At 32.9% G+C, this 18,162-nt stretch overlaps 1 protein-coding gene across 4 annotated transcripts in view; it reads right to left on the bottom strand.

Moving 5' to 3' along the window:
• LOC132715196 (zinc finger C2HC domain-containing protein 1A-like) overlaps nt 1-18,158 on the bottom strand; it is a 34,289-nt gene extending 16,131 nt beyond the window's left edge. For 2 of the 4 annotated variants that reach the window (XM_060698185.1, XM_060698182.1), the window contains exons 1-8: nt 18,071-18,158; nt 12,469-12,539; nt 9,927-10,043; nt 8,998-9,021; nt 7,959-7,979; nt 6,465-6,603; nt 5,339-5,484; nt 4,835-4,991 (exon numbers count right to left, since the gene is read on the bottom strand). In XM_060698185.1, coding sequence (XP_060554168.1) covers nt 4,835-4,991; nt 5,339-5,484; nt 6,465-6,603; nt 7,959-7,979; nt 8,998-9,021; nt 9,927-10,043; nt 12,469-12,539; nt 18,071-18,077 — 682 coding nt within the window. In that variant the 5' untranslated portion in view covers nt 18,078-18,158. The remainder of the gene's footprint in view (nt 1-4,834; nt 4,992-5,338; nt 5,485-6,464; nt 6,604-7,958; nt 7,980-8,997; nt 9,022-9,926; nt 10,044-12,468; nt 12,540-18,070) is intronic. The other 2 variants (XM_060698183.1, XM_060698184.1) reach the window with 2 other exon arrangements.
• Nucleotides 18,159-18,162: the final 4 nt, after the last annotated feature.

The following is an 18,162-nucleotide window of genomic DNA, read 5'->3' as shown; positions in this document are numbered from 1 at the left end:
GAAATGTCTAGGTAGAGGATAACATGGAAAATGCAATACTGAATATAAGATAGACAGTAACTTTTCATTCTTTCATAAAAAACTCTGCACGTAGTTAACATTATGCATTAAGGACTAAGGGCACCGTGTAAAAATAGCCTATTGCAATGATGGCCCTGTTACATTCATTATCAAAAAATCACTGTAAATTGACATCGAAACTAGCATGTGGAAAGCATAACTGAATAGTTCCTTTATATGATAACTTTATATGAGAAACAGATAAAAAAAATATATGGAATTGTCATATTAGAGACATATATTTTTATGTAAGAATATCCCAAATGCACCTTTTTATGTGGCATTAACATCTGAAATAGCGTTCAGACTTATTAAATACCTTGCCCGAGGGCTCGTGCTTTAAATGAGTCCTCTTGCTTCAGCAGATGTTAATGCATGTAGAAATGTGCATTCACCCTCTATTTAATTTCTGTATTCAAAATGTTTGACATAATTTGTTAGGTCAAAGACATGAATACTAGTGCTCATGGAATTACATACTAAACAACGAGCTACTGATAATGTGGTACTGACTCAGCGAGCTGATTGCACTAGCTATGAGTGAAATTTGCTATGAGTGAAATTTGCTGAGTGGAATTTACTGAGGGGAATTTCACTAGTGTGGAATTTGCTATGAAACAAATTATCTATGAATGGAATATGCTATGATTGTAACTTTGCTATGAGTGTAATTTTGCTATGAGTGGAATCTGCTATGAGTGGAATTTGCTATGAGTGGAATCTGCTATAAGTGGAATTTGCTATGAGTGGAATTTGCTATGAGTGGAATCTGCTATGAGTGGAATCTGCTATGAGTGAAATTTGCTATAAGTTAAATTTGCTTCAAGTGGAATTTGCTATGAGTGGAATTTGCTGAGAGGAATTTCACTAGGAGTGGAATTTGCTATGAATCAAATTATCTATGAGTGGAATATGCTGTGAGTGTAATTTTGCTATGAGTGGAATCTGCTATGAGTGGAATTTGCTATAAGTGGAATTTCCTATGAGTGGAATTTGCTATGTGTGAAATTTGCTATGAGTGAAATTTGCTATGAGTGGAATTTGCTGAGAGGAATTTCACTAGGAGTGGAATTTGCTATGAATCAAATTATCTATGAGTGGAATATGCTGTGAGTGTAATTTTGCTATGAGTGGAATCTGCTATGAGTGGAATATGCTATAAGTGGAATTTCCTATGAGTGGAATTTGCTATGAGTGGAATCTGCTATGAGTGGAATATGCTATGAGTGGAATTTGCTATGAGTGAAATTTGCTATAAGTTAAATTTGCTTCAAGTGGAATTTTGCTATGAATGGAATTTACTATGAGTGGAATCTGCTATGAGTGTAATTTGCTTTGAGTGGAATTTGCTATGAGTGGAATTTGCTATAAGTTTAATTTGCTACAAGTGGAATTTTGCTATGAATGGAATTTTACTATGAGTGGAATTTGCTATGAGTAGAATTAGCTATGAGTGGAATTTGCTATGAGTGGAACTAGCTTTATGCATGGAATCAGCAATAAAATTAAATTCAAGATAATTATGTCAAACTAGCTATGAGTGAATGGAATTGACTATGAGTGGAATCTGCTATGAGTGGAATTTGCTTTGAGTGGAATTTGCTATCAGTGGAATTTACTATAAGTTTACTTTTAGCTACAACTACAAGTGGAATTTTGCTATGAATGGAATTTTACTATGAGTGGAATTTGCTATGAGTAGAATAAGCTATGAGTGGAGTTTGCTATGAGTGGAACTAACTTTTGCATGGAATCAGCAATAAAATTAAATTCAATATAATTATGTCAAAATAGCTATGAGTGTAAAGGATGAAAAGGCTTTTATATTATGATGATTATTTTATTTGTCAAGAGTTTTATATTGTGTGTTGAATTGCTTTAAATACATTTGGCTATTATTTTTTTGGACTATGTGATTTATTCAATTACCTATGACTGCTATATAACTTATATCAATCTAATTAATTACCTGTGTGTTATATAACTTATATTGATTTATTTTTATTACCTATGTGTTAAATTATATTACTTATATTACCTAAATATTTGTAACTTAAATTGATTTATTTAATTACCCAAGTGTTTTGTAACTGATATAGATTGATTCAATTTTATATGTGTTATATAACTTATATTACCTATGTGTTCAATATGTAATGTACCGTATTTGTTTAGCTATAGTTGTACCTAGATAAATTTATACAGCTATGATTTGAATTAGTTAAGTCTTGAAGCAGCCATAATAAGTTAGGATTTTACAGTCAGCCAGGATAATACATCAGAATTTTATAGTCAGCCATGGCAAGTAAAGGATCTTATACTAAGACGTGTCAATAACTTTGAAATTTGAAGTCAGAAATGGCAATAAGAAAGGAATTTGTAGTCAGATTTAAAAGTCAGACATGGCAATAAGTTAGGATTATCAAGTGAGACATAGCAATAAGTTAGGATTTTGTTATCAGACATGGCAATAGGGTAAGATCTTATAGTCAAACATGGCAATAAGTTAGGATTTTGTAGTCAGACATGCCAATAAGTAAGACATGGCAGAACATTAACATTTTTATATTCAGACATGGCAATAAGTTAGGATTTTATTGTCAGATATAGCAATTAGTTATGAATCTATAGTAAGACATGGCAATAAGTTAGGATTTTATTGTCAGATATAGCAATTACTTATGAATCTATAGTAAGACATGGCAATAAGTTAGGATTTTATAATCAGAAATCATAATTATATTGGAATGGCATTAGTCAGAAATAGCAAAAATGTATAAAATGGTTTATGCTAGATTTCAGTTACATATATGTGTGGAATGGGTGTTATAAGTCATTGCAACAGTTAGTCATGTGTTAATATTAAGTTTAGAGTTATAAATGAGTGATGTGCGGATTGAGCGAGGTGACAAATGTATGGAAGAAAGCCAAACGTCTACGTAATATCTCCCCGAAATATACACTGTACCTTGTCATAAGATCTGACAAGAGCCAGATTTAGGAGGAGTGTCTTGTGTCGTGTTTTTAGTTTTGTGAGTGCCGTTGGCAGCTGAAAATAACAGGTAGTACAACACAGTACAGAAAAAACAAATCATTTGATTATTGTGGTTAAAAAAATAGAAATGTGGGTTACGCAGGTTAATTTAAACAACATCAAGTGCCCTTGAAATTGAGTTTTAAAGTCTCGTAAAAGGAAAATAAGCAAAATTAATTGTAAATTCCGCAATGAAATTAAAAAAAGTTTGCAAGCTCTTTGTAATAATATAGCACAATTTTAGTGATGAAATTCAGATCTAGAGACATTTCTAAATGACTGGAAAAAAATTAATAGAGGATATTTAAGTTTTTTTCCTACAAATACAGGATTTATTTTCATCGAGTGGTATGAAAACAAATATTTCATGAGTGGTGGTAGCCACAAGTGAAATATGATAACTTTCAAACCACAAGATGAAAATAAATCCTGTATTTATAGAAAAAAATTGAATTTTCTGTTTATTATATATATTTTTCTCTTTTTAGACATTACAGTTTCAAAGACATTGTATTTTGTGTACTCGCAGATAATTTCTATAGAAGAAAGTAGTCCGGCAAGACAACAGTATAAATACAGAAAATATCCTTCATTGCAGTGAAAAATAACTTTTTACAGTGAAAAATGAAAATAAGCATGTTATTTTATCAATATTTCATTTTTAAATATATATAATAAACTCCTGTATTCATAGCATGCAAAAGAATAGGCAAAGGTAGAAGTATATTTTGAATTTTTTTTTTTTTTGTCAAATCCACAGAAATTTATATCTTAAAATTGTTCATGTTTTCATACTAGTTTTATCATCTATTCTAAGAATTTACAAAAAACATTATTTCACATATAATTAAATGTGATCAAATGTTCTTTTTGATAAATTATACCCTTTTTTATAATTATTATATTATTATCATTTCTACCCTTTTAACCCTGAACTTACAGCAAAATTGACAAATTTACAATGAAATGATATTAATTCCGAAGAAAAAAAAACACACAAAAAAAACTGGGTTAACAAATTAAAAGGTGCATGAGGGTAAAAACAAAAATATAATCTTCAAAAAAATATTACCAAAATTAAATAATTAATACAATTGAAACAATTTATTATGTGATTTGGTGAATTTTAGCAATGTGGACATTAAAGGCTTACAAATATTTGTTTCTGATTTCTTGGCCCTATAACTAACTCAGTTCTCAAGGCTTTTTTCACTGTAGGCCTCTTTACAAAATCTATCTGTCGGGATTCAAACCCACATTCTTAATTAATTAACTCATATCAATTACTAGTCAAAATTTGACTCAAGATCTCAACAATATTTGCCGTTACAAAATTTTCTGACAATGACAGCCCTAGTTTAAAAGCCCTGTCACAAAAATCCATTAAGAATGAAATTCGTCCTCTATATCAGGCAAGCAGACTTTGCATTAAATTTGAAAAAAAATGGCAATAACTGACATTACTTTGCATTGAATTTGAAAGAAAAATGGCGATAACTGACAGAACTTTGTACTAAATTTGAAAGAAAAATGGCAATAACTGACAGTGCTTCATAAACTATTATGCACTAAAATTTGTTGAACTTATCAATACTGTATAATAATATATCAAAAGATGAAATTTACAGAAGATAGCAACATGTGGCTCAACAGAACCATAACTTGAAATCAGAAACAAATATTTTTTTTTTACCTATTAAAAATATAAAACAATACGTATCACTAGGAACTATAACATACCAGGACCAGGTGGTGTGCCTCTTACTCCTGCAGGTGCCCCCCTGGGAGGTGCGCCACCAGAGTAACCTCCCCTTGATGAACCCGATGAACCATATCCACCTCCTGCCATAGGAGAGTCACCAGGAGAACCACGTACTTTAGGTTTTGGTGGCTGGTACTACAAAATAAAATGTTTACTGTCACATTTATGTATATCTGTCTGTTTGTTTAATTGAAATTAATAATTGGGTTTTACAAAACATCGTCATAGTATAGGTCATATGGTGAAGTTCCAGCTTTAATGTGGAGGAAGACCTCTGAACCCCCTCTGTGCATTATTTCAGATATGAACAGGCACCTGAGTAGAACCACCAACATTCCGTAACATTCATGTATATACAATGTAGTTTTTTTTGGTTTGGTTTTAAGTCACAATGATACATTAATGGCCTAACATACATCATTATGAAAAGAAATATGTTTTTGCTCGTTTTACTGAAGAAAAAAAAGTTGCATAAAATTAACCTTAGTTGCTGCAGCTCGTTTTTGTTCCTGCTGTGACGGAACTCGTTTTGCTGGGACGCGCTTCTGTTGCTCCTTGCAGAAGTTGATGTGACGATCTGCCGCTTTCTCGTTGAACCGTCTACTGCAGTACGGACATGTTACGTAGTCTGTAATGTATAGGAAATGAATATTACACTTAATTTTTTTTTAAATGCTTTGTTTTATTTTTAATAACTGTATTTTCAAGCATGTAAACAGATGATGGTCTAATACTATCAGTGGTCCTGGGTTTTCGATACAGGATCTGTTCCTACATGTACTCATTCAATGTTGTTTTTCTAAGAAAAGTGGCAATTCAAAAGAAAACTTTAATTTCAATTCATAATTTCTTATTTCAGCTTTATATACTAAATGACCTGTAGACGGTTTTAACTTTCACAATTCTTTTTTTTTTTGGTTGGGTTTTACATCACACCAACACAGTTTAGGTCATACGGCCACTTTCTTGCCTTACTGGTGGAGGAAGACCTCAGGTGTCTCTCTGTTTATTATTTCAGGCATGAAAGGGCACCCGAGTAGAACCACGGACATTACTTAGGCTAGCTGGATAGCTTCCTTGCATGAAAGAATCCAAAGTCCTTGTTGGGATTCAAAGCCACAGAGGTGCATACATATCTTCAACGTTAAATATATTAGACAAGGGGACATGCAATTATGACACATTATGTCTGTATGGGATGGGAATGGGATGGGGTAATATAAGACCTCTAAACCAACTCAAGATCATTCGAAATAATGGCCAAGAGACAGGTTATTCTTTAAAGATGGAAAGATTTTTCACAAATCAAATACTGATATCAAAGGACATAGCTCATTTACATGTATATTTGAACACAACATATGAGCCGCGCCATGACAAAACCAACGTAATGCGTTGTCGACCAGCATGGATCCAGACCAGATTGCGCATCTGTACATTCTGATCAGGATCCATGCTGTTCACTTACAAACCCTATTACAAGTAGAGAAACTGATGGGGAACAGCATGGATCCTGATCAGACTGCGCAGATGCACAGGCTGGTCTGGATCCATGCTGGTCGCAAACGCATTATGTTGGTTTTGTCATGGAGCGGCTCATATAATTACCTGGATTCTCCGATGGGGGTGGTGGTGGTGGGAGTGGGCCGCCACTGTCAATAGCAACTTGGGCTTGTTTAGCAGCACGAATGTTTCGTACAAACTCCTCGTGTTTCTGTCTCCAATGAGACTTGGGCGGAGCAACTTGCTGGAACCAAACAGTAACAGTATGTGAGTTTGATCCTTTTAAAATGCTTTATCACGCTAAATATATAAGTCTTTGACCTACCTTTTTTGGACCAATGAGAATGCTTGAAGGTGAAAATTTCTGACCGTGTATTTCCCATACTGCTAAACAGTCTTCAACAGCTTTTATTTGACCATTCATTTAAATGGCTTATCTATCTGAATAAACACTATGCATGCCTATGAAAAGTATGTCAAGGTCTTAGATTATTACCATGTTAAAACTAATTAGAAACAAATATAATACAATATAAACAGCTACAGTTAGTCCTATGTTCCTCTTTCAAGCTGATAAGCTTGTAGGTATACATACTGTTCATATTTTTGTCATTAGTACATTTTATCTGTAGAATTATCATAAAAAGTAAATGTGTTTCCATTGAAACAATTTTATATTTGCTTCATCACAAAGGTGGTTCAGTCAGTACATATAACTAATGGATACCTACCTCTTAAAAATAAAATAATAAAAAAAAAAAACAATATGAAAAAAAAAAAAAAAAAAAAAAAACATGCAATATCACGTAATAGTACATTGTAACAAGCTAGTCACAAGCTTTCCACAAACTAGTGGCAAACTTGCCTCAACCTAAGTCTCTATCTTGCCACAAGCTTGTCCTAGGCATGCCATTTTGGTTAGGGGATATTATCCTTGAATTAGTTATTCCTGTAAAACTAAGTACTGGAGCTGCTTAAATATTGATTTACTTTTGTTTTCCTTACAATTCTTTTAAAATTTCGGAAAAAAAGGTAGGTAACTCTTAAAACCTATTTAAAAGGTAAGTAACTCCTTAAACATGTTTCAGTTATCAAAGAGCCTGAAGGTCAGATGTCCATCTTGTGCTAAAATGAAGATTTCTTATACATCAGTGAGTAACTAGCACATATTTATGATATAATGGGAAGGGGGTCCAATAAAAACACAATGTACTTGAATGTGGTTAATTTTTTTTTCATGGTCACATACAATTCTACACCATTCAGCTTTTCTACTCAAAACCCCTCACCCCCACAACAACCCTATCCCCCTCCCGAATCCCCTTATATTCAGGTATTAAACCTGGTATTTTCTAAATATAAAAAGCAAAATTTCCATGCTTATATTTTTATCACTTATCAAGAAAAAATTCCTAAATATCTCAATCAATGTTTAATTTCCCTAATGAATTTGCAATTACCCAAATGAATGTGTAATTACCAAAATGAGTCTTAACTGCTTTTCAGTAGTTTTATATGATTGACAATAATTATAAATTTTACCACTTCCAATTCAGGAACATTAATTTTTGTTCAAGTTTTTATTCTATACAAACTTACTTTTTTCTGATCAGCTACAGCCTGGCACCAAAAATAGAAAAGTTTTCTTGTTGTTTTCTTTTTTTATCATACAATATATACACATTGTTTAGGATAATCTGAGCACTTTGGCCAGATGTACTTACCAACAGTCTACTCAAATGAGTTTTGGTGAATTTTAATTTTGGGATATCTGTGTGTACATGGATAAAAAGAACAGTTTTGGGTGTTTGATTATAATTTTAACTTCAAGGTCAATGCCAATTTGTTAGCGTAATGGCTGAAGGGCAACAGAACAGGCTTTCCTGTCTGCACAAAAATTGACTCAAACTGTGGCCTTTCTGTCACAACAATTGACTAAAACCGGGGCCTTCCTGTCATCCGGGACTTTCCTGTCTTGGAATTACCCTTATAAAGCTTAGTGTGAAATCGAGAACTTTTACAATAACAAGTCATATCCATATTCAGTATTATGTCAAACCCCTTTTTCAAAGGTACATGTAAGTAACTTCAAGTTCTAAAAAAGTAACTCCTAAATTTACCTTCAAAGGAAATAGTAACTCCTAAAACATGTTTCAAAAATCAAAGAACCAGATTTTTGAACTAAAAGGAAAATTTCTTAAATACATATAGAAACTAGCACATATTTATGATATAAATAATGGGAAGGGTTCAATAAAAACAATGTACTTGAATGTGGTTAATTTTTTCTCATGGTCACATACAATTCTACACCATTCAATTTTTCTACTCAAAACCTCTCTCCACCCTACACAACCCCCCTCCCCCAGTTACTTAACCGGGTTTATAAAAATATAAAAGTTCTCATGTTTATATTTTTTTCACTTATCAAGAAAAAGTCCTAAATACCCCAATCAATGTTTAATTACCCAAATGAATTTGCAATTACCCAAATGAATATGCAATTACCCAAATGAATGTGTAATTACCAAAATGAGTCTAAACTGTTTTTCAGTAATATTATATGACAATAATTATAAATTTTACCACTTCCAATTCAGGAACATTTTGTTCGAGTTTTTTTTCTATACAAACTTACTTTTTTCTGTGCCTCAGCTGCAGCCTGGCACCAAAAATAGAAAAGTTTTCTTGTTGATTCTTTGATCATACATACACTATATATACTATTCATAATACATAATAACTTTATCCTTTACGATAAAGTATACAGTTTTAAATTTGTAATTTAACCTCACTCAGTAACATAACCAACATACTCGTACTTTTCATATTTGCTTTTTCAACCACAAGCACTGGTTTACCCTAACTTTACCATCAGGCTGGTAGCCACTACTGTATATACCTATGCAGACCAGGCTCAGCTGGCACATTCCGACCATCTGGTTTTGGTCTGCACTGTTCCAAAATTCAACCAATGTAAGTTCAAGATAAAAGAGTAATACACGTCAACACATGTCCCTGACTAAGGACAGGTTTACAATACTTTATAAGTGTTCCAAATTCAGTCAGTGGTAACTTTGAAATTTTCCCTGAAAATGATGAATGATCTTGCTAAGATTGAAAAAATTAACGTGTTAACTCCCTTTGAAATTTATAGGAGTTAATCAGTTATTGCACTAAAGTGACGATCATGACCCTTCAGAACGTGGTAATATTTCTGCCCATTCATTAATTATCTGTTCAAGATACTGAAAGGCTTTGAAAGTGGTCCTAACCTATGCAAATTTACAACTACATTGTAAATGCTGAAAACCTTAGTTTCAAACAAAACTGATAAAACCTTCCGCAGTAAATGAGACATGTAAATGTTTGCAAAACCTCCAGATGAGCCAAAATATTTCAATAAAATCAAAAGCGATAAAAAAGACTTTTAAAAGCAAGATCAAATAAAAAAATTTTCGCCAGTTTTTATGATTAATTAAAGCCCTTTATAACATTGTAATCATCTATTCTCGCCGAAGAAAATCACTCGTAAAAAAAACAAAACATACAAAAAAGATCACATACCTTTTTCTGGGCATTCTTAATCTGTTTCAAACTCAAGTCATCTGTCGCTCTTTGTTTAGATGTATCAAAAACCTTTCGAGGTTTATTCACAGTCTTACATGATTTTTCGTGCTTTACCTAGAAGAAATAACATACATATTTCACATATGAGCCGCGTCACGACAAAACCAACATAGTGGTTTTGCGACCAGCATGGATCCAGACCAGCCTGCGCATCCGCCCAGTCTGATCAGGATCCATGCTGTTTGCTGTCAGTTTCTCCACTTGTAATAGAGTTGATAAGCGAACAGCATGGATCCTGATCAGACTGCACGGATGCGCAGGCTGGTCTGGATCCATGCTGGTCGCAATCGCATTATGTTGGTTTTGTCATGACACGGCTCATATATATTTAATATTTTAACATGATACCACAATATTGCTTTTACACATCTCCAAAGTTTTTCTTAAAGGCACTCCACTGAGGTTTAAAAGTCACAAAACATGAAATTTGAATTTTTTTACATAATTTAGCTGGGGCACTTATAACAAAAAGATGTGCGGCACTTATAACAAAAAGATGTGCAATAGATAAGTAAGAAATATTAACAGAAATTAATTGAAAATCATATTTTTTTGTGTTATTCTTAGCCCGATTTGAGTGAAAAGCGCTTTTAAATTTTGGCTTGTTTTTCACAATAAGAATAATAACTGGAAAAACAGTGTGAGCGAATGATCTGAAATTTTGCACATAAGTTATTGGTTTAGATCTACATTATATGGAACATCAATCTTGAAATATTATTTCCAGTCCCTCCATGACAAAAAACCTCAGTGGAGTCCCTTTAATTTGCTAAGAACACTGCGTCAAGAATTTACTTGTGTTTATATGGCACATTAAGACATTTAAAGTAAAAAGCACACATTATATTATTATGAAAATTTCCTCATATGTGACAGTGCATGGCGTAAAGGTTATCTATGTAAAGCTAAGTTACATGTATATCCATATTTTTTCCTTTATCAAAGGGAATAATGGCCAATTTTCCAAATATTAAGAAAACAACAGTAACTTAGCTAACTGTTTTTTTACTTCAAGGTTGTGAGATTTTTTTATTGTAAATTACATTAGGAACAAGAATATACTTTAAACTTAAGTTACATGTATTGTAATAATACATGTGAGATAACAGTTTCTAAAAAAAAGATTTTAGCTTTCTACTCACTCCTTTTTTTGTATTTGATTGTAATTATAATCATTATGTATACACAGTATGTATGATTAAAATTTAATATTGTTTAAACTGATAATACCTGTAACTTTACATAAAAGTTGTGTGACACATAAATTAAGTAATCAAAAATGAACACCTTTATAACAATATTATTTTGCCAAGTGTTCAATCTATATTACAGTCTGAGTGTAACTTAATTCCATATTTAAATAGCATTGTTACAAACTATACAGTATTATTTGCATATCGGTTCAAAAATGATTTTTTCCAATTTTAAGTGTTTAAACAGGATTATGGTTACAGTCTTTAAATCTACTGTTAACAATGTCCAGCATTCATAAATGCTGCTCCCTCAAAGTTAAAAAGTCTATATTTTTATTTCACAAAAACTTTAATTTTCTATAGATTAAAAAAAACAAAAAAAAAACTAATTTGCCATACATTTTATAGATGAACTATCTTTGCTACTTTTGCTTTGTTGGCAACTGGTATAATTATTGTAAATTAGTATTTTGTACGGAAGTCAAAATACTACTTTGTTTTGCTTCCTTTATGACACATTACAAAACATTCAGTGCTACTTTCTTCAGCTGTTAAAGATCTAACCTGCTCAAAAGCCATTATTTAAACACATGTTTAACCTTTTTAAAGAATTTCATATATATGGATTTCTGGGGCATAATTTACCTTGATTAAAATCAAAGATTTTACTGTTCTGAATGGATGGTACTTTTCTGAATAGTTTATTTTCAAATTTATAAGAGAGTGCGGCCAGGGCCTGCAAAGTCTGATTTTTACTTACTTCTCCATTTTTTATTTGAAACATTTCTTGACTTGCCCGTATTTATGAAATAAATTCTTGAAAATTTCTACTTGTCTGTACAGGTTGTTGGACAACCTGGGCAATGCAAACAGTTGATTTTACCGCTCTTGGAGGTTGAATTTCAACCAACAAGTTCATCATACAGAGCAGTGTTTTACCAGAATAAATCTTGGATTTAACTCATTAGTTTCGAGGCAGTACATCTAGATACTTCAAGAAATCATGATCACAAAGTAGAAAAATGTTGCTCTTTTCACTGATTCTTACATTTTTTATTCATTTTCATATATAAATCAGTGTGAAGAAATGAATTTGATGTCTTACAGTGTGTATTGGCAGGTGGAAAGGCGAGATTTGTGGAAAGGACGAGATTTTAGCATTTAATCATTCAAGCGCCTTGTGCTGGAATATATTTTTTATTTTGGTGCTCCAACACTTTTATCAGTCACACTCATAAAGCTTTGATTATGTTTAATATGATTGAAGTTTAAAACATGCTTTTTACCAATGACTCTGGATTGAATGTTCTCCCACAATTCCTGCAGGGCTTTAGATTCAGCTTTACTCTCTCTGGACCTGAAATAAATTTTAAAATCAACAATGATTTCTTTACTTTAAAAGAATAACAGAAATGTGTCATGAGCAATAAAAAAGTAAAATTTAATCATGTATCTTAATTAAATTTCTTTTGAAATATATTGTAAATTATAGATCATTGTTCTGACTTACCAGTAATTGACAGACTGAGTCTTGATTGCTTGGGAGTATTTGTAAGGCCATAAGCATAGTCCTTTCAAATCATGTGAAGCTTAAGATGGTATATTATTTACAGCAATTAGGAAACAGATAAAAGCTCTCACATAAAAAAATGGCACTGGACAACAGCCGATGAAATATGCAGACAGGACAAAAGCTGTCCATCATACATTGTATTTACAGGTAGGACAAAAGACTTCCCTTCAAATGTACAACTACAAGTCCCCACGGCCTAATTAATTTGGCAGGAACAGTTTGACCCATTTTACACAAATTTTTTTTGTTAATGCTGTAAAACTGATACTTGGAAAAAGATTATCCTGATGTCTCTTTGATCACTGGCACTAGACACAATTAATTTTACCCATTTACGCTCATACTACTATATATAAAGAATATAGAGTATTATGAGTGTATATGGGTAAATTAATTCTGTCTAGTGCCTGTGTCTTTGACAAGTCTAACAGGGCCATTAATTTCAAAGTATCACTAAACTTGCTGTTAATATATAAGCCAGGCCCTCAGTATACATCATGTAGTTGGAATAGCCCCCCCCCCCTACCGCTGCCTCCCCCACTTCTTTAAATCCATTGATCAAACAAATGTATGCACCATTTTATTATTTTTTGTATGGATAGATTCTAAATACTGGTCGGCGACCATCAACCGGACACTTTTTGAACATTTTTCCGTACAGATTTCATATTTTTTAACCTAGAGACCTAAAAATATGACACAGTTCAGCTAGGTTCTTCTCCTAACTAACAAACTAGTTTGTTTATTTCTGAATGTATTGACACTTATATCTGAGACTTGACAAGGAGGGTATCAAAATTACCTAAATTGTCTACACTACAGTACCATGTGTCCAAACAGATATGTACATGTATATAACGTGATTTAATTCAGATAACAGCTTGGGTGTTTTGATTTTTGATATTTAACATGAAATACAGTATGTCAGCAACAAATGCTGAAGTTTTGGATATTCTGTTGTTTACTCTGCAAATGATTATAGCTGGTATATGATGTCAGGCATTGCTTTCTTGACCCCCAAATTTCAACGTCAACATTCTTGAAATAGACATTAAAATATTACCATTTACAGAGGTTGAAATAAATTTATTTACCTAATTTTAGAAGAAACATGCATTTATTGTTGATAAAAAAGTGACTGACAACCACTGAACAAAGAAAATACTAAATTAAGCATTTTCTGGGCCGTCCGGGTTTGATGGTTGTCCGGTTTTGGTGGTCCCCGACCAGTAATGAAAAAAGATATTTGTTTTAAATTGTAGATATAGAATATATAGATCTTAGAATAATTAGATGACATGAATAATGAAAGATATCCCGGGACAACCAATATTCAATCAGTTAAGCTGTTTTTAGCCAATAATAAATGGAAGGGGAAATTATACTTTATACCCCGGTCACATATTCACGGAATACGTCCACGGAAGAGCCACGGATTAATTCCGGCATCGTCCGTAGCTACCCGTACTGGTCAGTAGCTCTCCGTATTGTAACCGTAATCAATCGTAGAAGTCCTTGTATATCCGTAGCGATCCTTGACAATTTTTGAACATGCACAAAAATTTGCTACGGAAAAATCAACCGTAGCGTATCCCTACTAGTCCGTATTAATCCGTACTAATACGTACTGGTCCGTACGAAAACCGTAATAGTCCGTACTGATTCGTAGTCCACCAACTTGTCAAGGATTTCGACGGTTTGGTACGGAGAACTACGTATTTGCACGGTTACCCTACGTATAAGCTACGGTTTTAATACGGATTATTACGGCATTGTCACGGAAAGCAACGATCGTAATACGTTGTACTACGGAGAGGCAAGGATTAGCACGGTCTTATACGGTTTATTGCGTTGCAACACGAAACGGTACGGAATGGTACATCCCACCACTGTTAAGTACAGATGAATTAAGAATCAGGTATAAATACTACCTTCTTGTTAAAAGCTGACATATATTTGCAGGAACATTTAATAAATGATAATTGCCATTAACTGGCTGCAACTTTATATTGAAATGGCTCAGAATGCGGAGGCAGTGGTCGAGCTGCTTGATGACATGCATAGAAGTAATTTATATTAATATCGTACTACAATTCATAAGAAATAGAATAACATTTAATGTTTCATATTTTACAAACATTGGATCGTGAAAATGGAATAAATATGTACATAAAACGAAGTATCTCATAAGCCTCGGACACTGGCCCTTGAGTGATAATAAGATTATATAATTAACAAGCTTTTACATATTTTTAAAACATAAACATCACAATAATTAATGTAATTGTAAGATGAACAGCAAATCTTAAAATTGAAAAAGAAGCAGTATTGATCAACATTTTTCACTAATGATAACTAGTCCATATATAATCAGGTACGAGAAGACAGACGAGATGGTGGACTAGAGATGGGCTTTTACGAAGACCGCTTTATGTTTAATATGAGGCTCTCATGGCCAAACTTGTTGAGGATCCATCGTCCTTCAAGAAATTCATTTTAATTGGACCTGATGTGTCTCGGGTTTCAGACGCGATTAGGCTGAATCCTCTCCGCCAAAATCATTAAACGCTGCAATTCGTTTTCTAGATGTTCTTTTCTGTTGAGGCATTTTGAAAATGAGCAAGCAAGAGGTTGACGAATGTATTAGGTCCGTATAGATCCGTGGCAATTCGTTCTTCTCCGTATTAATACGTTCTTCTCCGTATCAGACCGTACTTATTCGTACTAACCCGTGCTTATACCGTAGCAGACCGTAGTGTATCCGTAGTGCGTCCGTTTCGCTCCGTATCAAACCGTATCGGTCCGTAACAATCCGTGTCTCTCCGGGGGCTTTTGGTGGTAAATCCGTCTTACTCCGCACTCATACCGTTGTGTGTCCGTACTTGAACCGTAACGGACTACGGAATTTCACATTTCCGTAGTAATCCGTGAACGATTAGACCGTAGCTCGTCCGTGGCATTATCCGTGAATATGTGACCGGGGCATTAAATTCATTTTAGCTATGGATGCATCTATTAATACTTATTCATTTTCAGGCTGGTACATTTTCAACAAGTCTTGATCTTTCTTCAATATTCAATAAAAACAATATGACCCACTCGGGTCACTCCCAGGAATATTTTAACCTAAATTCAAACAGCAGGGTAATCACCATGGAAAATTTGTTAAAGATAAATCAGGGCCACTAAAAATTGTAGAAAACTTCACAATAGTCTATTCAACGATTTTCAACAGTTTTTTCAAGATTTTAAAAAACTTACACTAAATCTTATAACATATGTACAGCACAATGCATTGGTATGACTACTGTTAATGTGTATAAAAAGGCAGTTAAAGGTGTCACATCTTAGTACGCTATTTGGGGTGCAAACTGATAAATGTATCCAATCTTTACAGCCATTTTACCTTCCCCACTTTATAATATTAGCAAATATGGAAACTTGTCTAGATCTGCCAGCTGGTATCGCTTACAAAACAATTATTCTACAATCATCACATGAAAAAATTTGATAACAATATAAGATTTTATTAATAAGGACCCCCATGTAAAGTCTGATGAATATTTAGTGGTAAATCATATAAATAAATGTTTAAAATACACATAGGACTGAGGTAAATGGTAAAACTTCTTAGCCAATACTTTATAAAAAATTTAACTTGCTTAGAAAAAATTTTACCACTATTTTAAACAAGTGACTATTTTGATATAGTGAAAGTTGGACAATTTATATGATTCAGAGTCAACTCGTCCCCTGGTCAACTCGTCCTCTGGTCAACTCGTCACCTTTTTGGTCAACTCGTCCCTTGGACAACTCGTCCCCTGGTCAACTCGTCCCCAACTCGTCCCCTATATTTTATTATTATTTGTTTTTCATATGGAACTCGGTTTTATACAACTCCTCTTTGAGATCAGTTTAAAGATTCATTTATGGAAATTTAATATTAATCTTTACTAATTATTAGAAGGCAATTGAATATTTAGTAATTACTTTATGTTTTCAATTAGTTAATATCCAAGGCAAATATTATTGTACAGATTTTTTATTTAAAAAAAATAATGAAAAAATAAATAAATACTAACTCTTTCAAAAGGCATACATGTATGTTTATACAACTCCTATGATAATGGACCATAATATTACAATGAAATGCAATTTTATAAAAATCAGAAACAATTGACAATTTCACAACAAACAATTATCATGTTTTTAATTGACACGATCATTCTATAATGAGATCAATACGCACCGACATGATAAAGTTTTTAGCACTCCCAATTTCTGTTAATCTGTCGTCAGTCTTTAATCCATTCAGGGAGGAGGTAAAAATCAAAGAGTTGGACCTAATTTTAGTTTTAATTATCATTAAAACTCCGATTAATTAAACATTAATTGAATGTTTGCAAACTTAACTGTCTTTGTAGTTTTACATCAAAGCTATGCACGTGCGCTTAGATAAAGATCATTAAAATTTAACGTAAAAAAGACGTTATTTTATTAATATTTCGATATCAATCAAATTCATTATTAATTTTACATAAAAGTACTATTTAAAGACATTGATTTACAACATAATAGTGACGAATAGATCGAACGTAGGGGACGAGTTGACCATATTAGGGACGAGTTGACTCTTTGAGGACGAGTTGACCAAAAGTAGGGGACGAGTTGACCAAAAAGGTGACGAGTTGACCAGAGGACGAGTTGACTAGGGGACGAGTTGACCGGATTGCATTTATATTGTGTCACTTAAAACAAACAGTTTCTTATTGTTTTTTCTGAAAACATCTGACAATTAATCAAGTGTGGCATTTCTGCAAGTTTTGAAGTTAATACAACATGTGACTTTATGCAATTTAGTCAGGCATGACATCAGTGCCACAGAATTAAGAATGTGTTTGAATTTAGGTTGTGATTGAAAATTGGTTGTTTCGGGATATTTCAGTAAATTGTATCGATCTATAATAAAAATTAGGCTTGGTGATTTCTACCAAATGTGACAGTCGACATAGACAAAAGATAAATAAGATACATTCCCATTTTCTTCGGAAACATGCATTATTTTCGTTGCATTATTTATTCATGAAATTTCTTACAACCTTAGCTACCGGCTGACAAGTGTAAACAACTTGTCAACAAACGCGACACACCATGTTTTCAAGCGATTTGGATTCGTTGAATACACTTCTACGTTGCATTTTCCTAAAGATAAAATAACATCTCTAATCATATTATCTCTTTTAAGTTTATTTTAACAAAGAAATGTAATTTTATTACAGATTTTTCAAAGAATTATACAAATTCATTTTGTTTACCTTCCATGTCTATGATATGTCGACTGGTTTAAATCCTTTCATCAAAATCTGTTTAAAAGAGGTAGTTCTGCAAGGTAACCAGTCAAAATGGA

Source organism: Ruditapes philippinarum, unplaced genomic scaffold (assembly GCF_026571515.1).
Source record: "Ruditapes philippinarum isolate M1 unplaced genomic scaffold, ASM2657151v2 ctg2916_1_1_1_1, whole genome shotgun sequence".
Taxonomy (NCBI): domain Eukaryota; kingdom Metazoa; phylum Mollusca; class Bivalvia; order Venerida; family Veneridae; genus Ruditapes; species Ruditapes philippinarum.
The sequence above is the reverse complement of the archived record's forward strand: the minus strand, read 5'-3'. Positions and strand labels throughout refer to the sequence as shown.